This window comes from Plodia interpunctella, chromosome 13 (genome assembly GCF_027563975.2).
Source record: "Plodia interpunctella isolate USDA-ARS_2022_Savannah chromosome 13, ilPloInte3.2, whole genome shotgun sequence".
NCBI lineage: Eukaryota > Metazoa > Arthropoda > Insecta > Lepidoptera > Pyralidae > Plodia > Plodia interpunctella.
This window is the reverse complement of record NC_071306.1, coordinates 3,062,348-3,086,773: the sequence shown is the minus strand read 5'-3', so window position 1 is coordinate 3,086,773 and position 24,426 is coordinate 3,062,348. Positions and strand designations below refer to the sequence as shown.

The window sequence follows — 24,426 nt, the reverse complement described above, 5'->3', positions numbered from 1 at the left end:
AAGAAAATATGTAGTATTATTATTTCACGCGCTGTGTTGTGACGCCCGTACAAAGAGAAAATAAATAATTGAATAAATAAATCTTAAGGATGCTACTCCGTAATATTAGGTATATATCTGCCTTTTTACTTAAAGTATTTATAAATACATTTTTATATGATATTAGGTGTATTATTGTATTTATTTATATTATTATATGATCCACCTAAACACCTATGTTAGATTTAATAGGGCTGACGTTCGAAGGTTATGTACCTACATACTCTTTGGAATTACGGAAGGAATTAAAAGAGAGGTCTCTCTAAAAAAATTTACTTCTGTCATTCAATAAATCTGAACACAAAATGCATTACGGGACAAAACAGATAAGTTATACCTAACCGTATATATTTGCAAACGCAAAAATGTTAACAGCTTCACAATCGAGTGCGAGCAACAGGAGTACCAAAGAAGAATTCGAGGAGGACGACGATGAATATGATGAACCAGAAATGCATTGGAGTGATATCATATTCATACCGTTCAATCCTATTTTCCAGTTGGTTGTGCTCATTTGTGTCATCCATAAGTCCTTTCTGGTAATAACATTACTTGTATTTTTATAAGGCTTCCTCTACAAAAATTGATTATGAACTTAAATATAGAAAATTATCTTAAAAAATGAAAACCGTGTGAAATGGAGCATTTTGAAGGCAACTCAATTTTTTCACATGGATATTGTGCGATGTACAGCACCTGTGTGACATTATGCGAGAAAAGCATATTGCAAAAGGTTTGTGAAATAATTTGTTTGCTAAAAGGATATTTTACGAAAGAAACAAATGTTGACTCGGGGCATTTAGCGATGTAATCTTGTATGTATGAACCCACTTACATATTTTGGCCATATATATACCGCCCCACAAGGTTACATCATTAAGTGCCCTAGTTGAAAACTGTCTCTTTCGTGACATGTCATTTTACAAAACAGTCTCTTTCAAAAACATTTATTTTACAGCCATTGTCTAACAACTGTACGGGGGGCAACCGTAAGAGGCTTGAAAGGCAAAATGCCCTTTGTATATGCTCACGAGATGTTTCATACAAATTCCTTTTTGAATTTTTCATGGAATGTCGGAAGCTCTTCCTGGCACGGTGTTATTGTGGTAGCTGTATTCGATGATGTTACTCATAGCCTTTATCCTGGGCTGATTCATCTCCAACCATCAGCTGTGAAATTAGGACCAGCAAGAATATAATTATATATTTATAGAGCAATGCTCCATTTCCACGTTGCGTCATCACTATGTAGCGCTCCGTTGTTCTCCGTTGTTTTAACTTTTAACATTGACCAACGTCAATGTATCATACGTACGATAAGCTCCGCACAATTCTGCGTTGATAAGTCGACGGACGTCAAAACAACAAAAGACGTTGGAGCAATTGGACTACAAAAATATTGTGTTTACCGTAATTCACACGGGCGAAGCCATGGTCAAAAAGTAAAATATAAAGTATTGTAATTAAATAGTGAATGCATTGGCATCAGTTATATTGTGTGGGCGGGGACGGCGGCGTAGAGACATTCTCATCCATGACTCTTGCAAGATTTTATTCGAAACAGACACCAACATGTGAAATTAAATAAAACATTTTATTTATAAAATATTTATTTCGATTTCTACTGAAGCTTTGACGAATGCTTTCAGGGACCGTTAGAAGCTGTTTTTGATATAACGAACTGTACAGCCGACATGGATGCGAATATTATCACTCAAGGAATAAAATATTTTTACAGTGTCTTTGCTAATGGCATCTATTGTTTGGACACATTTTTACACATTGTGCACAGGTATGTGATGTAATTTGAAAGGCTCTATTTTTATAGATTTTAAAAATTAATCTATCGTTTCCCATTCTATGCCATCATCGTATTATATCGCTTTGGGGGTCGATGCAGCCATAACACACGAAAATAATAAGATGTAAAGGAACTTCTATCTTCTTAAATCTTTTTTTATCATACTACATCCACTGTTCACACATTCATATCCAATTATTTTGACGCGAGGAGCGATCTATGATTTAAATTTTTATTCTGATTGTTTTAGCACAGTTTAAAAATTAGAGGGTTTGGAGGACTTTTTACTACTTTAGAAGCAAATATTTCCCTAAATAATGAAATAATAAAAAACTGTTTTTGAAACCTCCACAACATTTTTAAAGACCTATCCAATGATAACCCACAATACTATATTGTCTAAAAATATGTTCATACCTCAGTAGCAGTTAGTTACATATGCTTCCTCTAATAATTTTATTTTTCAAAATCTTATGCATAATTTTGTTACGGCTCGGCTTCAAATAAAATAAGTGTGACATACAGACGGACATGACGAAACTATTAGCATTCCGTAATTGGCATTTGGCTACGGAACCCTAACAATTTAGTGCGAGCTGTAGAACAGAATTCTTGTCATTTCCTGATTTACAACTAGAAGCATAATGGAACTATATAAATCAGTTATTGCCAATTCTAATCTCCACTCGGTTTGATATTATCACACTATAGGTTCAAAGAAAGTGTAGCACAAAATGCTGTCAATGATATAAATCATCAATATTAGATATTTATTCCGGAAGCTGATAGATAGGTAGGTGTAGAATAGGACAATGTTTAAATTAAAATGAATCGCATAGTTATCCGTCCTTCAATGCTCTGCTTCTTTTCAGCCATTTTTAACTGGAGTGTAGGCCTTCTTCATACCATGCCATTCATTTCGGTCTTGTGATACCAGTAATTCTCTTGATGTCATCACACCAACGTATATCTTGTGAACATTTTTCACCCCAAGGCCTCCATTCGACGAGCACCTTGCACTTTCAGCTTTGCTACACGTTTGATGACATCCGTAACTTTGCTCTGTTACGTTAGCTAGTCGTTCCTCTTAAGATCTCTCAGAGTAACCTCAAGCATCTTTACCTCTATTGCTCTTTGGGTGACTCTAAGTTTATAAAGGATTCCTTTCATGGAAACCCAGGTACCGGCAGGACGCATTGGTCGTGTGACGTGAGCCTTTTTTTCGGGTGTTAAGTTCATTCTGAATACGTAGTCAATTTTTGAGTAGGCTGCCCACGCTAACCTAATACTAGGTTTAATTAATTAATAATTACTGTAATATTCAGACAAGTTACAGATAAAGCAGTCCGAAAAGAGCACCTTCCAAAATCGGCATTTCTTATTTTACTGGACGTGTTGTCATTGATACCTTTCGAAGACATGCTAGCCCCAGACCAATGCGTAATAGCTTTCTGGCCGAATATTTTAAGTTTTATAGAGTTTGTTATGTAAGTTGTTCTTTTTTCTTGAACTTTACTAGCTATATTTATTTTATTCATATGGACGAGCAAAATGATTGAAGTGGTAAATATGATTATTTATAATAAAAAAATTCATGTATTTCTGTGATGATGTGGTTCTTTTAATTTCCATAGCCTGTGGTGTTCTACTGCTCCCCTCCCCTCTATTTCTCCTGTGTTTATACGTGTCATCTAAATCGTCCGACCATCCTGTTCTGGGACGGCCTCTTTTTTTCGTCGCCAGCCAGCAGGGACTCATTCTGTGGCTATTCGATGTGATGTATTTCATGAAAATATTATCACCACATGAATTTAATACTTCGGAAATAAAAACAAATACTTTTTAACACAACAAATTTCATAAATTAGTCATCAAATCTTTTCATTTTGCAGTATTTACAGGGTTGTACAATATTTTGAACTCGTGAGTACACATAATTATTGGAAACTATACATGGGATACACCATTACCTTCTTTATAAGTTTGAACTGCTTGACATGTATGCTGATATTGCTTACAATCCATGGACTTTGTTCAAACTGTGGAAGGACAAGTGACTTTTATGACTGGAGAATATTTGCAAGAAAGGTTAAAAAATCAAGTAGTACTATTTTATTTTAAATTATATGTATTGATGTATGATCCCATAAAATACATACTGGTGACTTAAACGCTTCATTAATGACTAAAGTGGTTTCTAATTAACGCGACAGTGTAGCCTAGATCTCCTTTTAAGTCATTATATTCATAACCTTTTTTTTATAAACGATAAATATTAAAATAATTCCGAAAATAGAAGGTTATATATGCGAATGTGTATATTTTTTATGTATGTATGGTATGTATGTGTGTTCAGTTTAATGATTTCACCATAAATTGTGAACAAATTTTGAAATGTTTTGTTTTGTTTTGTTTAAAAGAATATTGAGTATACTCCTGGAGTGGTTAGGGCCTTACATTAAAGATTCTTCATTAAAAATTGCAAACAAATTGATAACAATATGTGTATAAACCAGGATAATATGCGGTTTAAGCCCACAACAGCAAATTTTTATTGGGTCCTAAAATACAACAGTTCTTTTAGGCACGGAAATAACAACTTTATTTGCAAATCGACTTATATTTATGGAAACAAAATTATAGGATGACAGAATAAATTAAACCTCGGGAACCTATTCGATCGAGCATCACCGAGGAATAAATTTTAAGGTTTCGTACCTCAAAAGGAAAAAACGGACCACTTCTGTCAAGGTCCTTATTCTCAGGAATGCATATATGTATTTAGTTGAAATTTACGTGAAATATCCGGGTCGATAGTCCCTTGAAGCTGTGAAAAAATTAAATTTAAGTCAACGCGTTCAAAATAAAATCCATTTATGTACCCGTTGAACTGTTTCCGTTAACCTAGAATCATGAAATTTGACATGAACTTAGAAATAACAATGCAAATAAAGGGAAAAATCCGAAATTATATAATTTAAAGCTTGTTAAAAAATGACAATTTAATGTCGCAAATTTTACGACTACATAGGAAAATCGAAACCTATATTGGTTAAATGTGAAAATTTGGCTAGAAGATAAGAATTAGCAATTCTAAAAATAAAACAATGTGACGAATGTCGCAAAGTTTGCGGTTTCACTGGAAAACCAAATATAGGTTCCCGTGGACCTAGATTGATGAAAATAGGTAAAGAGCTAAATAATATCGATAATATAGTAAAAAATTACGGTATGTGAAAATTACGGTTTTCACATACCGTAATTTTGTAATTTTGATAAACGTAATTAAGTTTGTTCGAAATCGTTATTCGAAGATAAAGACTTAGATTAACATTAAAGGTAAAAATTATTACACAGTAATTTATGTTTTTATTTCCAGGAAAATGAAACTGCAAGCGAAAAATTCATATGGTACTTTTATGCATACCAATACATGTTATCGTTCATTATAAAATTTGTGTTTGACCTAACTAAACCGCTTACGCTGTTGGAATTTTTGTTAGCTTGCGTTCTTATGATCTGTGGCTATATGTTCGATAGTGTTCTGTTTCTGCCGAAGTTTTTTTGCGAAGGTCTTTTATCACTAAGATGGATATCTACCTTTCATCCGCATGTTAGTAAACTCGTAGAAGAAACCAAGCGCAGAAACGTTTCTCCTACAGCATATTGCAGTGTTGAAAGTTTCTACAACCTAATGTGGAATCAACGCTGTGGCATCATCTCTACTCCTGAAATATTATCAGGCTTGCCAAGGTATCTACGAATTGATATCCGACAAGATTTGACATGGCAAGTATTTTATCATAGTCCTACATTAAGAAAGACATCAAGTCCTTTCAAAAGGTACATCTCTGAAATAATACGTATGGACTACAAGTTGCCCGGTGCAAGATTTTTTGTTGGGCCACATGCAAATACAAATCTATGTTATATAAAATCGGGCATCGTACAATTCATTTCTACAGACGATGGAATGACACCACTGTTGTCAGTTTCAGGAGGCACTCTTTTTGGAGATATCAGTTTTTTTATTTATCCTATGAAAAGAAAAATATATGTAAAATGTTTGACATATTGTGAACTCCTATATATTACACGAGCCGATTTTTTAAAAAGTCTACACCGTTACCCTGAGGATAGAAAAAACGTTCTTAAACTTGCACAAGAAAAAATACGACATGCCAGAACATTATACAGTTGCAAACAAAATATAAAAGGTTTAGATAGATCTGAGGATGAAGGCATAGAATGGCTAAAACGACGATGGTGGGAAGTGTCTGATAGCGTTGATGCGTATAAAAAAAGATCACGAATTTCCGTCCAAAGCGAAATACCTCCAGAAGATTCAATATATCACTGTGCCAAGTACATCGGACAATTGGTCTTGTGCGATGATGCACAGTTAAAAAAGAAATCAATATTTCTCAATGATAAATTTCCGTGGGTTCTATCTTCAAAGTCAACATTTAACCATGTTTGGCATATCTTCGTTAATATTGTAGTGTTCATTGTGTTAATAACCTTTCCTCCCAATTTATCACGCTCACAATTGCCGCCGTGGTTCATAACTGTAAAATATTTCACAGATTTTGTTTACATCGCTGATATTTGTGTATCTTTGTGCACATCTGTATCTTCCAATGAATCTGCTAGAAAAGATTTTGCTTCGGCGATGTTACTCAGGTGCAAAGAATGTAGCTTCGTCATGGATGTACTCGCAGCATTGTGGGTTGAAAATATTGCTCTTTTGATCGGAACACCCCAGTACTACTATATTTTTCAGTTTAATCGTCTTATTAAAATTTATGTGTTATTTCCAAAGGTCGGGCGGAATTGGCGTATAGGGGAAGATCATATTTTTCCGGTACATTTGGGAATAATTATCTATTATTTTTCTTTTCTGTATATTATTGCCAATTTAGTGTTTGTATTGGTTCGTCTCATTGAAAGATTGAGTCCTGAATATTTTTTCGGACACTTTATCTGTGACAACCCGAATTTATCTTACAGAGATTGTTACCTGGAGTCTTTGCAACATATCTTGGTAGCGATAAGGTTTATATTTGAACATGCACTCAACGAAGCTGACCCAAAATGCATGTTGGATATATCCATTCGTATGTTAATAGCTTATCATGGGTATCTTCTTTCTATTTACTGCAAATCTAGATTTCTGGCAGGCATGTATTTAAAGTTTAGAGAAAGGGTGAGCTATCAAAGATTTGTGACTACATTAAGAAATTATTATCATCATCATACGATTCACAAAAGCCTTCTGATAAGACTAGAAAGGTATATAGTATGTCATTGGAAATATTACCATGGCGTAGAGGTCCTTCGTCAAAATACTTTAAAAGACGAGCCTTATGACATTTACTGGAAGGTGCAGGGTGAAGTGGCCGAGAATATTATTGGCGATTCACCGCTCATGGACGGCGCTGACCCTGCACTCATTAGAGAACTGGCTTGCAATGTTAAATACTTAATAATGCCTAAATCTTCAACGTTGTTTTTATTTGGAGTTCTATGTAAAAATGTCACCTGGATTGTTCAAGTAAGTAGAAAACTTTTTTCTTTTTGTTTAATAACAAAAAAAAAGTGTAGTTTGCTGCTCACATCTCACTAGGTACTGTGACGAGTGGTGCCCGTTTTAAAATGGCATAAAATTCCATCTCCATTTGTACTGCAGCTGCGAATTTCGAGTTACGTACAAAAACATGAAACCCTTTGTCTATCACAGCAAATTTGCTCCTAATTTACTGGACCAAATTAGGTGAAATGGTGTAATGCAGATGTTCAGAGTAAATAAATATTTTTTTCAAATAAATATTAATCAACTAGCTGATGTCCGTGACTTCGTTCGCGTGGCCGAATTTTTGGTAAGGTGTCAAAATTATTAGAGATAACATTTTTTTATACCTATTATATTGGGGGTATTTTGGTATGTCGGGCGGCGGTATAAAAAAACTTGAGGAGTTACAAATTTTTTTCTTTTGAGAAAGCCACAAAGTCGCAATGAGCGGTAAAAGCGGAATAAGTACAACACCGGCACCACTTCCAGTGAGAATATCGGCTTCAAATAATTTTTATACTTCAACAGGAATAATCAACTACTTATAATCTACTAATTTTTACGCTCATCAACCTTCTATATATACAGTGGACCATTACGGATCTGGATCAGTCGTTCCATATATTAAATTTTTATACCTCATCAGGAAATGCTCATAAAACTGAATATTTTTTGTTAAGTCGTCATTTCTTTATTTCCTATAGTTTAGCTGGACTATCATGGGTCCACATCACCTGATGTGGAACACCTGTTCCACATCTTCAATTTTTATACCTCAACAGAAAATGCTCATCTGGCTAAACAACTTTTGTGAAGGCGTCGTGTCTATATTTCTAATAGTTTAGCTCGACCATCATGGTTCTCCATTAATTGTTCCAAGTTTCAAAATAATTTATACCCTATATGTTGTTGTTGTGTAATTTATAAATAAAAAAAAATAAAATAAAAAAACCTCTTTATTTCAAAATGGTAATAAATACAAATACATGCTTTCGTAACTAGGAATTACATGTTTCATTTTTCATTTGCTTATAAATAAGAATTAATTTTATTAAAAAAAAATAAAAATATATACATTATATAAAGTTCAAATTATTAACATGCATTAATAAAGATAAGATAAAAAAGAAGTTTAATTAGTATCAAATTTAATTAGCTTCGCTTGCCCAATAATGATAAACCGATAATTGTCAGTTTTAGTATGTACACATGTAATATATTTTAGGGCAGTGTGAAATGTGAGTACCACAACGAAAATGGAGAAGTTATGAGAAGATTTTACGGGCCTGGTGATATGATTAGTGTAGCAGCCACAATATTTGAAAGGCCTTCAATTCGGACTTATATTGCGCTTACAGATTGCGAGGTTAGTTTAATAAAATAAAATTATTATAGCCTTTATGTACTCAACTAATTAGTCTTATATCTACACAATATAATTTTTTGTTTCTAATCTTCTACCTGGCCAGGTGTCTTGCGACATAGGTCTTTTCTCTTCTTCTCTTCGGTAATATAACCAACAATAAAGAGTGGTAAGTTACCTATGGATCTACGCCGTATGATTTAATACACCTACTCGCGCAACATTACAGTTTGCCCCTTCTTCCAGAATAAGGTAGAAGCGGCATTTGTTCTCTACGTACGAATGTCGCACCAACGAAGGCGACACTCTTGAAGTTTTCTGCTAGGTGCATCACAGGGTGAAAATGCGCGAGCTCCTCACGCGCGCCTTGATAATAATTAGGACATAATCCATGGCGCACTCCACGTTGTTTTTATTTGCGATTTGCCATGGCGGATTGGTTCTTGTTTTCAGTAGCTGGTATTTAAAATCGACTCGGCATCGTTGTAGAGAATCAAATTTTGAGAAAACACTTAACTTCATCATTGGACCGCTTCGCAGAACGATCAAATGTTTTCTCAGAATCAACAAATATTTATAAAATTTAATTTTTGTAATTATATTTTTGGAGATTAAATTTGTTTTATTGCATTCTATTACTAGGTTATTTTCAGATAATACACATGGGAATCGTTGAATTTCAAAATATCACAAAAAGATACCCTCATGAATGGGGCTGTCTGCAAAGCACAATCGACGAATTCTCAGGAGCGTTAGATTCTGTGAATAATACGTACTTCACCAGACATGCAGATGTGAGTTATAATTGATCCAATACAAATTACTAAATAATTCATCATCATTAGCGTTGAACACTATATGACACTTAATGCACTTTTCGTCCATTGCGCTTTTTGTATTCATTTTTTATAGCTAATGTCATTTTACATGTACTTTGTAAATTACATGTTGTGTTTTCCGCATTATTTATAAGCAGAAATGTATTTACCTGACGACAATTTATGACTACGAAGATAAGAAGTTCTAGCGCATGCATGTAACCCATCTTCCCTCTAAAAATTTCGAGAAAGATTTGAATAAATAATAATGTTAATGCCCAATCCCTCGGATATTTTTTTCTTTATGTTGATCTATGCTAGCTATATAAGGAGCCAATCAAATAGCACCAACTGTTAAAACTGAGTTACCAACGTGTCATGTTTTACCAATAATTTATTTTTAAAATTATGTAAAATAATTATTTATCTTTTTTTATGATTTTATTTTTAGTACCAGCGCAAATTACGCGAGCGCATATTTAGCGCGCGAAAATCGCTATACGCCATGCAGCCTTCAAAGCCAATTTTACCGCCGAAAGCACAAAAACGCAAAAAAAGAAAGAATATCGTTGATTTTGAGTCCGATTTACATGTTAATCCTAAATCTAAGTTAGTACGAGTATAAATGTATATAAGTTTAAAATAATCATTTAAATAAATAGGCGTGTATGTACGCGTGTATACCTCCTTAAGTCAGATTAATGAATCTATCTGGTTTGATAGTTAATATGGAAAGCGCATTTAGAGCAACAGTCTCAGTTTCTGTTGGTTCTTTGTTATAGTTTGTGTTCAATGTACCTATGTTTTTTATTTTCAGTTTTATGAAGTTTTGGATGCCATTTAGAGCTCTAACTGTAGCCTTAGGTATTATTGCGGCTGCATTAATAGGTAAATATCTTATACTTGACTATAAGAATATTATCTGTTTGTAACTAGTGTTTGCCCGCGTATCTGCCTTCGTGATTTTTCCACGAGAACACATGATCACATGACCTACTCCGTAGATGCATTTGTATTTATTATTAATGCAGATTAAGTTAGGATTTCTTACGTAACATTTTTTCCTTGTTTTAGGTGGAGGTGGAGTTTATTACCAATGGCATTTAAATTTTGTAAAAACTTTATGTACAGCTATATCTTTAATGGATGTTATACTGAAAATGTTTGTAAGTTTAACGTATTGAATATTACCAAATGCAACGTTTGAAGAAAGTAACATTTTAAACGATTTGGCTACCCTATTGTCTGCTTCTAGCTAGCCTATTACGACGACAAAGGTATTTTGGTTACTGCAAGACAGAAAACTATAACGAACTACGTCACTCGCGGGTTCACAATGGATCTTATTGGCCTAATCCCTTGGGACAGTGTATTAAAACTATTACTTTCTAAAAGCATACCTGACGGCTATTTGAAGCTTATCAACACTACAACTCAGTTCGCTCATCTGTACCTTCTAACTGGATATTTCGATTATTTAGCCGACCGGCCGTCGACGCTCGGCGTTCTCATTAAGGTAAGCTTTAAAATGTATATTTTCAGAGCCATGTGCTTACTTGTGAAGTAACAAAACAAACTTCGTTTTGCCGTAATAAGTCCGATCATCAGTTTGTATGGGAGAGCGAAAATTATGTTAACAATTTTTTATCGAGTGTTGCATATTTCGTCATATTTCCTAGTCTTGATGATTAGGAAATATGATGCAATATGATAAAATATGCAGCGCAAAACTTTTTATTGCACATTTCTATCGGTATACAATTCATATATTCACGACATGACTATGTATATTATAACTTAAAACTTAATGTTTCACTTTTACAATGAAAGATCTCGTTTATAGATAGATACCTACACCTACTTTTTGATAAAGAAGCGCTATTTTTTTAACTCCATGTTTAGGACTGTATTTCACAACGAAGTAGCAATGATGAAAAATAATTTCGACATTATTTCGAAAATTATTAAGTAATATCAAAAAATTTATCAGGTCAGTTTATATTTTTCGACTATAATGGTTTTGTTTAATTTCAGATAGCAAAATGGCAACTAGTCATTATATTATTGACGCTCGCCGGCAGTCACTTTCTGATCAACAGTTGCGTGGAGTTCACTTTCGACTCTAATGACAGCGTTATCAGTGTAAAAAAAATTGACACATGTTGGTTGCCCACTTATGTAGAGATGGATCCTAATCCAACTGATTACCAGTTGAAAATGGTGATTATCTTTAGCTTAGAGAGTCATCATCTTAAATAGTTCCAACATGAGGCGACGGAAGGGCTGACTCCGGAGATGATACCGTTGCAAGCAGCTGCCTGTATCTGACTTGGCACAGGGTCATTCCATTGACGCTGCGCGCCTCTGCTGGTTCAAATCTTTTGAATCGGGCAGGAACTTGACAAATTCACTTGTCCCCCTCCGTCCCGCCACATCCCTTCCCATCTGAGATCCAAAGCAGTACCTGTAGGCTATATTCTGCAACATGTACTGTAACTCCATTGTATGGTTAGACTTGCATTGGCGACACCATCTTAATATACTTTTTATTATGTTTACACAAGGACTGTTTACTGGTTATGTATTTACACTTAGTTTATTTCTTTTTCTTTCAGCTATTTGCACATAGTATTAATTTGGCACAATCTGGTCTTAGTAATATAAATTTGGGTAGATTTAGGATTAAACAGAATGGAAATTTAATCGTTGCAATAAACTTATCTATCCTTGGTATGACATATTGGTAAGTAAACACGTCAACTATATATTGCACAAAGATGTAACCACAGATAAATTGATGGTAAGTTTTGTATATAACGTTAACTCAGCAACGACAATCGTGAATCAATGTCGAGTGTTCAGTATAGGTCTTGCCATATCCAATGCCACTTGTTTCAATGCCAAGTTGAAAACCAATATATTGTTTCTAGCGTAACTATTAAAGTTTTAGATATGATACAAAGTATTATAGAGATTATATTTTAATACTTTTGAAAAATAAATTTAAGAAATTTAGAGCCAGCTGAGACTATCGTGTTAAGTAGTTTTCCGGAGCACGAGCTCGAGATACATTTTTGGTCACCCATTCAATGATCGACCAATGCGAAAATAGTTTAACTGCCAATATCTTAGATCGAGTGTACGAACCACTGGTTATATCAAGCTTCTCGTTGCGCGCCATCGAGCTCCTCACTGCGCAATCGAGCTCCTCAAATTAGTTATCACAACCTTTCTTCTTTTTTAGGTTCGTCGTAGCATACTCTTTGACAGTCTTGATCCTCATATCGAGAACAGACACCTTGTTCCACCATAGCGTTAGTCAACTTCGGTACTTTTTGAATGCCGAAAGAGTTGATCAGAAAATCATAAAGCGAACGATGGCTCACTTCAGCTACTGGTGGATAAGGTAAATTGAATTATAAAACTTTTTCCTTTTATTTTCCTGCTATAGATAGATAGATAGATAAACTCTTTTTTGCACCATTCACAAAGGAGTTATAAGTTACAACAAGATATTCAAACATAATGAATGAGTGCGAAGGCGGACTTATCGCTAATACAATATTATTACATACAGCCAACCTTTGGATGGAAAAAGGAACAAGTAGACTAAGAGGGTGCAGTAAACTTAACAGTATTAAATAAATAGACAAAAAAATAATATATTTAAATAAAAAGATATAGGAGAAATACATAAACATAGAGACAAGCGTAAATGTTGTTGTTATAGAACAATGAATAAATATATAGTAGATTAAAGAAGACTAATATAATGAGACTTTACTTGCTTCCTAAAAGATTTGGGCGTTGCGAATTTCAGCCAGCAATGCATTTCACAAACGAGCAGCCTGGATAGTAAAGCAGTGGGAATAGAACTGGGACACGTGAATAGGAATAACTAGGCGAAAGGAGTTAAACGCTATGTCGTACCTCGCGATTATTGACCTCACTGAGAAAATTGAAACGTTCTTTGAGGTAAAGAGGAGTATAAGGGTTGTAAAAAACCGAGTACAGAAGTGAAAGGATATATAGATTACGACGGTATCTAATAGGGAGCCACTTGAGTTGACTGCGAAAAGATGAAACGTGATTATATTTACGTAAACCAAATATGAATCTAATGCTGAAGTTTAAAAGACGCTCAAGTTTATTTAGTTGCTCTTCAGTGAGATCCAGATAGCAGCAATCAGCATAATCAAGTATAGGATGAAGTAAAAATTGAGCAAGCGTGATTTTAGTCTCAAAGGGAAGGAAAGCTGTAACAAATATTTTTTTATTAACTTCAGCAATCCGAGGTGCCCATGACATATTTTTGTCGAAAATTATACCTAAGTTTTTACAAATAAATGTCTATCTATCTAAGTTTTTTACCTTATCTATCTAAGTTTTTTACCTTATCGCTAAAAGGAATAGTGATGATATTAAAAATGATAAGAGGAAGTGATGGCTAGACAATTCTAGAAATAAGACGAGAGCTACCAAGAATAATCGCTTGAGTTTTCACGGGATTAACTACAAGTCCATGTGAACTGCTCCAGTCCGCTATACGTGACAAGTCATCATTGATGCAATGTATGGCCTGCGGAATGATATCCAATGAGGAATGGTAGTAAATTTGTAGATCATCAGCATATAGATGAAAAGAAGATTGAATTTGAAATGTAATAGAGTTAATAAATAAAGCAAATAATAAGGGAGATAGCACGCCACCTTGAGGCACACCACTGGATGTAGGGCACCAAGAAGAAAGATTATTCTCCATGCGAATACATTGTTGACGACCATGCAGGTATGAATAAAACCATCCAATTGCAGATGGAGATATGTTCAAAGAGTATAGCATGCCAAGAAGCACATCAAAATCGACGGTATTGAACGCATTGCTGAAATCTAAAAGTGAAAGTACTGTAACTTCCATTCGATCCATAGCAGAACGGATATCATCTGAGATTTTGACAAGACCTGTTTGAGTACTCTGGCCTGAGCGAAAACCCGATTGAAAGGGACTGTTATTTTTAATAAGGAATGAATTGAGCTGTAGTTGAACCACTCTTTTGAGAATTTTTGAGAGGAAAGGAAGGATGGAAATAGGGCGATAGTCAGAAAAACATGAAGGATTTGTCTTTTTGGGTAAAGGGATAATATAAGCTTTTTTCCATACAAATAATAACATAATAATAATAATTGTTTCTGCTGGGTTTTCCATTTAGTTTCTTGCTTCTATTGCTTGGCTACGGCCCGCTTTAGTAGCTTATATTACCCTCTTTCAAGAGAAGAAAAGTATACACAGAAATAATAATAATAAAAAAATGATTTTCTTATTTTATTTGTTTTAGGACCAAAGGCTTAAATGTACATACCTTAACGTTTGAGCGCTTGGGTGTGATCTTCAGGCAAGATCTGAGTTACTATTTTTACAAAACGTACGTATCACTTATTTTATTTTCGCTTGTTATCTTAAAATTTTTCCTGATTCTCTGCCTACCTAAAGGAGACGTCAGAACTTACTGATGAGAGCCCCATACGAGACAACTGAGGAACATCAGGCCGAAATCATAATTGTGCCATCAATGTCCTCAATAGTGTCACTCTAGCCGCGGTCCTTGGCCTGGTCAAGTAAATTGTTTCAACAGTTTCTGTCATTGGCCAGATTTCTGGGCAATGACAGAAACTGTACGCACGTAACGTACGGCTGTAATGTCACATTAATATGTGGCGCTGCACTCCATCCAACATACTGAGTTTCGGCCTACCAAAGGGTCCTCGCCCGTCGGGTTTACTATTTCAAAGACGCTTGTGTATTCTGTCGTCCTCCAAGAATTCTACATGGCCATCCCATTGAAGGCCTTAATTAGTCTGAAGACATTCATATAACTCCTAGTTGTATCTATCGATCTTGTTATTTCCGCATATGTATACATTTTCAGAACTTATTCTGCTCTAGACAGCTTACTAGAAGGCGGAGAACAATTTCAACGACAGATGTCAAGTCAGAGTCTGCAAATGTACTTTTTATCGAAGTCAGAAATCATGAAAGAAAAGCACCTAATGCCTTTTATATACGTAGTCCATAGAGGCAGAGTAGTGGTGACCCAGGGCGGAGAGAAACTGGCTGTTTTGACTAAGGTGATTCCGTCGACAACGCCCATTTTTATATCACATCACCATTGTTGGACAATGATTATACAATTTCATTTATGAATTAAATCAAAAACTAATTGTACCTGTTTGTACCTGTATATTTAATAAGGTATTTTCTTATTAGGGAGCCATATTCGGCCAGCTTACAGGCACCACGCCGCGTCCCGTCAAAGTGAGCGTCTACGCAGACGGGTACGCTGATGTGTTACAGTTGACGATCAAGCAGTTCAATGAGCAACTCACTGATGACGTAAGATCTCAACTTTTACTCACCATTGCATTGTCCAGCGGTTAAGAAGTCTCCTTTTTATTGCGTCCATGGTCAAAAAGTTCCAGGTTCATAAGTGTGATATATGAATCTGCATACGCAGTGGAGGTAATTTAAACTGTAAATCCATTCAATTAACTTTCATACAAAACTTACTATTTATAGCCACAACTATCGGTACCTTTGCTGATATCCTCATAATTATGTCATAGATTGCTCCCTGATTATTATTAACTTATCAGGCAATAATTTGTAACATGATTAACATATATTATGTAGAAACCCAGCACGCACAGCACGCACACACAGCACTAAACATAAATAACTATAAATCCATTTACAAGTTTTCTGTGTTAAATTTCGTTATTACATGCTCCAGACACAAACAAAAAACATAATTTCTTTTGTTAAAGCTCAAATTCGACATCATATAAAATCACATAGGTACTACAAACTACTTAATGATTTTCAGAATTGAAAAAAGTATAGGCTACGACACGCCTAATCGTTGAGTTACTGGTCACAAATACGTCAAGTGTGGGGTAGTCGTTTAATAGATGATATTGCATAACGACCAGAATATCTAAAGGAATAAGAAGCAATCGAAGCCATAAGCTTTTCCTCTTATATATTTCATTTAATACCTTACATAATCTAAGTAGTAGTGTCAGTAATAACATTGAGCAGTACTATTAATGGTACTAACGATAATATTATTCCTACGGTCAGTAGTGTTATTATCTGAATTAATACAGGCCACATGTAATTTCAACTTTTTGGTACCTTAAATTGTTAGATATTACATCCGTTGAGATGTTCGATTGACAAGCTATCTTCAACTTATCCAAAAGCTACCGTTAGTTGTTTGCGGTTACAAAAATTGAGGTAAAATTTTTCGGTGACCAATTTGTTTTAAAATTTTATTTCAGATTAAAAGAAAAATTAAAGAGAATCCAGAATCGCAATTTGACTATTTGGCAACAAAAACAGTTTTCTACGAAAACCCGATGAATACTATAAAATACATATTAAGAGGTCGCAAAACTATAAGACTGCCAGTAAGTTTGTAATTCAATAAAATGTAATGAATATGTATTGCGCCAAACGCAGTACCTGTCTGCTGATATTATTTGCATGCAAGTATTAATAGTTTTGACATAATTGAATCCGTTATTTCTACAAATCTAGTCAGCAACAGGCAACTATTTAAGTGCTGTTGTAATTAAATGGAAACATTACTATTTACTAATTAATACATTCTCCATCTGCGCTTCAGAAGTCGGCAGTAGACTTACATTATTTTTGACTTCAATATTAATATTTATGAAATATATCATTCTTACATTTAGAATTTAATATTGAATTTGAACAAAGTCTTATTTACTTTCAGTGGATGCGTTCAGCAAAGGAAGCACATAGAGGCAACTGGTATTACCGGTGGCTGTACGTGGCGTGGCTGCTCGCGCCCGCCGGCGCTACCTGTCTCACTGCGATATTCTTCATCCTGCCTGAGGAAGCCACTTCTATCGAAATGTATATCGGCATCATGGTCATCTTTGATCTCATACACTTAATTCATACTATCATTCAATATTACAATGTAAGTACAGTATCAATTAACAGTTTCTCAGATTTTGATGAGAAGGAGTTCTTAATTACTTATGGCTTTTCTGACTTCTTTGTTTTAGTTGGAAATTGAAATAGTCGGCGACAAATGCGTATATAATAAAGTGGGGCTTCGGTTATTTAAAGACTGGAGGTTGTACGTCAATCTATTGTCACTGATGGTGCCTTTACTTTCATTATTGTTCAATTCTTGGGTTTTTCGGTTGGCCAGGTTGCTCCGTTTGTATCAGTTTTACGACTTCTATAAACACTTTTGCAGATCCTTTAAGGTATATTTAAATAATTGTTGCCTTTGCTTTTTAAAATTTTCATAAAATTTACTTGATTTGTCATTTTTTAGAGCCAATGGGCGTCGATTGCACTGAAATTTTTAATTTTGACATTACTAATACATCTAATGACTTGTGGATGGATACATATTGCATGTAGAGAACGTAAGTGATACTCGTCGAGTCATTTTATCCAATTAAACTAGTACTAACTTTCTGTAAGTTTGCCTAATTACAATTTGTGATATCGCTACTGCCATTTTCGAGAATGGCTGTAACGCTAGCAATATACATACATAAAAACCCATGTATATATATTGCTAGCGGAAGGCGGAAGAAAATTTGCTGTAACCTACGAAAGTCATTTACGGATATCAATACATATTAGTAGGATAAACGAATAGTTTATGATTTTACGCCTATACACTTAATATGCATTCTAAAACTATTTTTAAAGCTTTTGATATTTATTTAAAAATAGAAACACATTTTTTTATGTACATGAACCATGACATTTTAATTTTTTTAGGTAATTTTCCGATATCACTTCCAAATATTACTGCTGCTTATAATAGAAGCATCGATTACGACGAATGGGCAATGGCTGATCAGCGAAAAGGAGGTAAGTGTACTTTTTATGCTAAGTTTGCGAGCAGAGTTAGGTTTCCTAGATAATCATATCAACGTGAACAAGGCCTATACTGTTGACAGTGAAAACATACATCGCGCGCGGGGCCCTTCTATCTATGATAGATATAGCTTATTTGAACCATGGAATTAGTAGTACCTAGGTACTCCGATTTGAACCTAGATGGTCTATGTAAAAAACTTCTCTGACGGATGTTGGAATTATTTCTAAAGGTAAATTAATACTTGTGACGTGACGTGATGTGGCTTGTCGAAACAGTATCACTTGTATTAATCATAGTTTGGAGATATCAAATTTTGCTTGCGTCATAGAGCATCAGTAAAATTTAAACTTGACGAGACGTCAGTAATAAACGTAGTAAAATATAATGATATTTTGTGTTTAAACGTTGTAAAATAAAAAAACAAATTGATAAGATAGCTGTTCCTTATGGAGAACCCTATTAACCGAACGTGATTGATATAAGGAAATAGAAATTATAATTCTTCAAAAAGATTTTATCTGCTCTCTGGTAGCATTTATTTAACCAAGTGTTTGTCCCTCGAGAAGTGACACCCACATTGGTGCTCTCACATACTCAAGAGTGAAATTTAACACCATCTTTGTTTCTTTCATTAAGCTTTATATCTTTAAATATTTTTGCAGAAGAAAACCGAACAAAACTGCATGACAGCTGCTACTTATTCACTTGCGAAGTCAGCTCAGACTGAGTTAGCTAGGAATCCGAGTACAACTTGTTTTATTACACGTTCTGGTCTTATTCCGCTTACTTGTTTAGGCAGAGGGCGAGCCCGAGCTATGCCCTCTTTTTCCAGTACTACTTAATGTACAATAATAATAAACGCGTCTTTAAAATAATCCAGGAGAAGCGAGCGCTAACGTTGCACGGATTAGGCGTAATATTTATGTGAAATATTACTATCATATGTGGCTGCTCTAATCACTCTGTCTACTTGTTTTTTCAGTCGACGCACCATAAAGAGTTTTCAAAGCATTGTTTCAATTTTTAGGTTGCGCCCGAGTCACACGCCACTTTAAGGACCCCAACACTGGAGAATTCATATTTACTTTTATCGTTCCAAAGCACTGGGCAGCGGACTACATTGTAGCATTCACGTTCGTAATATTACTGCACACACATTATGCTTTGGATTGTGTAAGTTTTTTGTATCAGTACGATCATAAAAAGCCTAAGTTTCTGCGACGCGATATTCCCGATCGGACCACAAATTCGTGAAAGGCCGCCAACTTTCGTGTGATGCTCCAGGTATTGCAGTTGTTTCTGGGCAGCGGTCATCTTGTTCATACCATGGTGACTCGCTTGTTCTATTGCCATTTGCCATCCTAAGCAAAATCAAAACTACGGCATGGGCTTTTATGAAATTTACACATTAGTCGTTTATAAACTGTGATCTACCTACGGAAATATTGACAATCTACCTAGTCGCATTCCTGTCATTTTTATTATAATACTAGCTGCGCCCGGGCTTCGTTTCCATGGGAATTTCGGGATAGAAAGTATATGTTATTCCACGTTATATTCAACCCATGTATCAATTTCATAAAAATCCGCCCAGTAAATTTTGCATGAAACAGTAATAAACATACAATACATCCTCTCAAACTTTCGCATTTATAATAATAGTACGATGTAAATTGCAGATTCAAGAAAGGGCAGGGTTTTGTCGTGAATTTTTTCGTAAACAGAGTTACCTGGTATCAAACGCAAAATCTCCTAAAGACTACTTAGGTACATTGAAAACATGCAACTTTTATTCTACGAATTTTCGCATATTCGTATTTTTTACATATAAAAAAAAATCTTACTTGCGATTGTATTTTATTCTACACATCTTAACTCTATTAAAAGCCAAGCAACACGAGGCAGTACAGTAGTATTATGTACCTAGCTGAATCGAACATAGAGTTAACGTTTTATAGAAACGACATTAGGACTAAAAAAAGAAAAAAAAATGTATTTATTAGGTGTAAACAAAAGTCGTAGAATAATCATAGATGTTAGTCTGTATATACCTTATGCGCCTTTGAAAGGTTAAGCGTTAGATACCAGTAACCCTGTATAACATTTAATGGCAAGGACCCTGCCCTTAGTGCGCACATTTTTCAGGTCATGCAATTAACCGTATCTCAAATCTACTACAAGATCTTCATATGCTTCATAATAAACATGATTGATATATGGCTTATGAGCGTGGCTGTTAGTGCGGTATACACCAAGTTTCGAGAACTTTACCAGTATGACTTCAGCGTCATAACTATGTCCAAGTATCTAGAATACAGTGGGCTCTCCCCGACTCTGCTTCGATGTGTGGCCGAGTATTGCAAACAGTTGTGGGATCGGCAAAGAGGTAGGCTTCACATCATTTATTATGAATGACATAATATTATTATGAATGACGAAAAACGATTCTTCTCTGAATCAGCCTCGCCAGTGAATTGCAAAATATACCTTTTTTTTTACACTAGGCACTACCATATAGGCAAACGTGCACACGGACTGCCTGATGGTAAGTGGTCACCACAACTTATCAACGCCTGCAACACCAGCCTTTTTTTAATTACAATGCTTCCCTCAAAGCCAGAACATAATAATGCAAACGTTAAATGTTTTTTTTTTTCAGGCAATTGGCTGCCAGAACTGGCACACCAGGCACCTCATTGCCTTCGCGAAGAGATCCTTGGAGCCCTATACTTGCATCACATACTAACGCCACCCATTTTTAGACGACTACCTGATTATTTTACTAGTCAGTTAGTGGCCAGAGTTGGAAGAGTTGTGATATTCCCTGGTGAGTAATGCGATATTTTTTACTCCTAGTAATTTTTTACATTTTAAATATCTTTACATGAGAAGAAAAGTAATCCGATCAAAATAAATACGCATCTCGCTAGATATGAATGTCATTCTGCAATTTCAAAAACAATTATGTCGTGTTATATTAGAAAATGATGACAAAGAATAATTCTTGAAAAAAAAAATACCTTCGGAACCCCAACATTGCGCGTGGCACGAATTTTACGTGTTACTTAATATTTTCTTTAAGATATTGTTTACAAATTACATGTTAGATACATTATCATACAAGTTTTTATAGTTGTAAAATCTTAATCGTGATAAACGACAACAAAATTTTTATTTTATCGTGTTGCCTTGAGATTATTTTCTTGATTTCGAGATATTTTGTTTAAAATGTTTCTTTTCTTACATAACGAAGGCTCGTCGCTGACTTTATTAATATATTGAGAGGAGAAATCTGCGGAGATTGCTCCTTTGTAATAGTTTTAGACTAGATTAGTGATAAAATCCATTTATGTTTTAGGAAACTGCATAGTCCAAGAAGGTGATATTAATTCTGTTATGTACTTTATTCATGAAGGCGAAGTGGAAAAGTGGTTAAATTTTCAAACGTAATTAATTTATCACTATATAGAATTTAGAAATCATTCAGAATGAATTAGTCAAATACAAATGCAAATATTCACGTTTTATGTTGGCAATCTTTTCTAACATAAGTATTTGAAAATGATACTAATCCAGGTTCTGCTCGACTCGAAATTAGCAGCATTCGCCTTATTTTTTTATAAAATTTAATCAAAATCCAAAAAGTTAAGTAACAATCATAACCTCATCGGTTCGGAATCGGTTTTATAATAACTAGATTGATAAGGGCGCGGTTGGAAGCACCGAACGAAGAGGCCGCGCCGCGTAAATTATGAGCCCGGCCACATTGCTCTGTCGTCTCCAATAACGAATCTACATAGAACAACGCAGAAATTGTATAGAGCACTATATTGCATTGCGACTGTGCAACTGCGTTGTCACTCCATTGTGCCCCGTTGTTTTACAAAGTTTTCATACAATTTCTGCTTTGTTCTGCGTTGTTCAGTGACGTCACCGCAATGGATTCAATAATATTAGTGACCTTTATGCAACTCAAAAGATCAAATTTTAGTTTATTATACTTTGTATGAAACTAAACAAGACATATAGTTTAGCTATTTGTTACTAAGTAGATGGCGCTGTGTTTAAGGTACGAACTCGAGTAGTGCTCACATACGAGTAGCATAGCATAGCTTAGAACAGTTCGTGTCGAGTCCGGCCCTAAAACATCAATAATCAACCTTTCCTCTATGTATCCGAACAATTTGTAATATTAGTAAGACAATGAAATAAATCTCTGGTATAAGTCCGCATTTGTACGCTTCTCTTACTTACTTCCTTTACTGAATGTGTTTTCTTTGTGCAATAAATTGTTTACAAACAAATCTAAAATATTTGATATGTTTCAGCACTGAAAGGAAGTTCCTCTCTTTATTGAGCACGAACGGGTATTTTGGGTTCGTCCCTGGATTGTTTCCCAACACGCGATACCAATTCACTTACACCACGCGGACGGTACGTAGACGGTCAGATTTGTAACAACATTTGATAAATAATTCAATCGTATTTGATGGTCAGGGCAGCAATGGTAATAATGAGTTTTAAATGGTGGGCCAGAAGTGGAAGTAAAGATAATGTGACATGTTTTTTACAGGTTGTTGACCTCGTATATCTTAAATTACACGACTGGACCGATCTGCTAGCGTCATACCCAGACATAAAGGTTAATTTATATACGATGGCTCGACAAGTGAAGGCAAAAAGGGCAGATGAATTTAGAAAGGAACCATCGGAGGCATATATATATTAAATTTGGCATTGGTAATTTTATTAGTTTAATACCATTATTGTTATTTTGTTGTTTGTCGTGTATGTTCTTAATTATATTGTTCATTGTATTAAGTTGTATTTTTCTTTCGGTCATAAGCATACAGATTAGAAACGTAATAGTAAATTTCGGAGTCGAACAGATATTAGTATGTGCATCAAACACCACAAAGTCTCTTCATACTCTTTGTCTTATTATTTTAGTGAGACATAGACTTGATCTAATAAAGTCATACAATAAAATCATCTCAGGGTTTTGTTTTACACAATTTGCTACGACCAGTATAGTGATGTGCCGTTCCCAATTCCTTTTCCATCCCAGTTCTGGGGCACATCACTAGACTTGTAGTAATAGAGACTAGAGACGGCTGAGTTTTGTTCTATCTTACAAACATCTACATAGATAGGCTATATTCAATTGTTTGTTTAAACATCACCTAAGGTCACTATACAAATTGATAGATTTAATATCAAACTATAATACTTATCAACTATTATCATCTGTAGACAGATGACCTCGCTGAATGGATATATACACCAAGTCTATCAAATCAAATCAAATCAAATAAATTATCATACCATTAATGATCTGAAATAAAGATAAGTAGAAGAATATGCAAAAAACATTAATATTGGAAGAGTAAAAACAATGGAAGTGACAGAAGTTAAATCTGATACAGTCAGTCACTATATCTGTGACTGACTGTATCGAATTTATCTTCTCGTCGCCAAATGCACACATCCAACGTTGAAATAAGTTGTACTTACAGATTACAAGATTCAGAAACATTAGATTTGTTTGGTGAGATATCTTCAACCCCACTGACAAACTCCGTATAAATGAAAATGTTACTTTTATTTTGTTGTTGCACCCCAAAGGCACCACATCAAAATTCTTTGAATAGAAATATGATAACACTTTGCCATGGTACAACCAACGACTCATAATTATTATAACAAGTTTTACAAAATCCTTATCATTCTAAATAAGTTGGAATCAAGTTATTGAATATAGTTAATTATACAATGACCGGTTATTTCCTTCAACATTTTACATCTTCTACCCAAGATCTCAATTCGTATATCGTCGGAAGGGCCAAGAATAATTCGTCTTACGCTGAATCTGCCCAATCCAAATTCTGCCATACATC

The 24,426-nt window shown here is 34.7% G+C and overlaps 1 protein-coding gene across 2 annotated transcripts; it reads left to right on the top strand.

Moving 5' to 3' along the window:
• The first annotated feature begins 339 nt into the window (after positions 1-339).
• On the top strand, positions 340-23,312 carry LOC128674978 (uncharacterized). 2 transcript variants are annotated; one of them, XM_053754012.1, is made up of 28 exons: positions 340-578; positions 1,689-1,831; positions 3,166-3,327; positions 3,733-3,928; positions 5,220-7,394; positions 8,638-8,778; positions 9,429-9,569; positions 10,045-10,202; positions 10,411-10,481; positions 10,668-10,759; positions 10,849-11,109; positions 11,628-11,813; positions 12,209-12,336; positions 12,838-12,999; positions 14,930-15,016; positions 15,521-15,719; positions 15,859-15,984; positions 16,932-17,060; positions 17,393-17,602; positions 17,691-17,897; positions 17,969-18,062; positions 18,427-18,519; positions 19,557-19,702; positions 20,675-20,915; positions 21,189-21,356; positions 21,888-21,975; positions 22,858-22,963; positions 23,103-23,312. In XM_053754012.1, exons 1-28 carry the CDS (start codon positions 405-407, stop codon positions 23,256-23,258), a joined length of 6,240 nt encoding a protein of 2,079 aa, XP_053609987.1. In that variant the 5' UTR covers positions 340-404; the 3' UTR covers positions 23,259-23,312. The 2 variants fall into 2 exon arrangements, with proteins under 2 accessions (XP_053609987.1, XP_053609988.1); XM_053754013.2 differs by lacking the exons at positions 21,189-21,356; positions 21,888-21,975; positions 22,858-22,963; positions 23,103-23,312 and having other exon boundaries at positions 19,557-19,662; positions 20,675-20,814.
• The last annotated feature ends 1,114 nt before the right edge of the window (positions 23,313-24,426 follow it).

What these genes read in the sequence shown, in the direction of transcription:
- LOC128674978 (XM_053754012.1), top strand. Translation starts at nt 405, where the DNA reads ATGTTAACAGCTTCACAATCGAGTGCGAGCAACAGGAGTACCAAAGAA. An exon ending in TATTGCGGCTGCATTAATAG is followed by an intron (nt 10,482 to 10,667) that starts GTAAATATCTTA and finishes TCCTTGTTTTAG; the next exon opens with GTGGAGGTGGAGTTTATTAC. An exon ending in CGCTCGGCGTTCTCATTAAG is followed by an intron (nt 11,110 to 11,627) that starts GTAAGCTTTAAA and finishes GTTTAATTTCAG; the next exon opens with ATAGCAAAATGGCAACTAGT.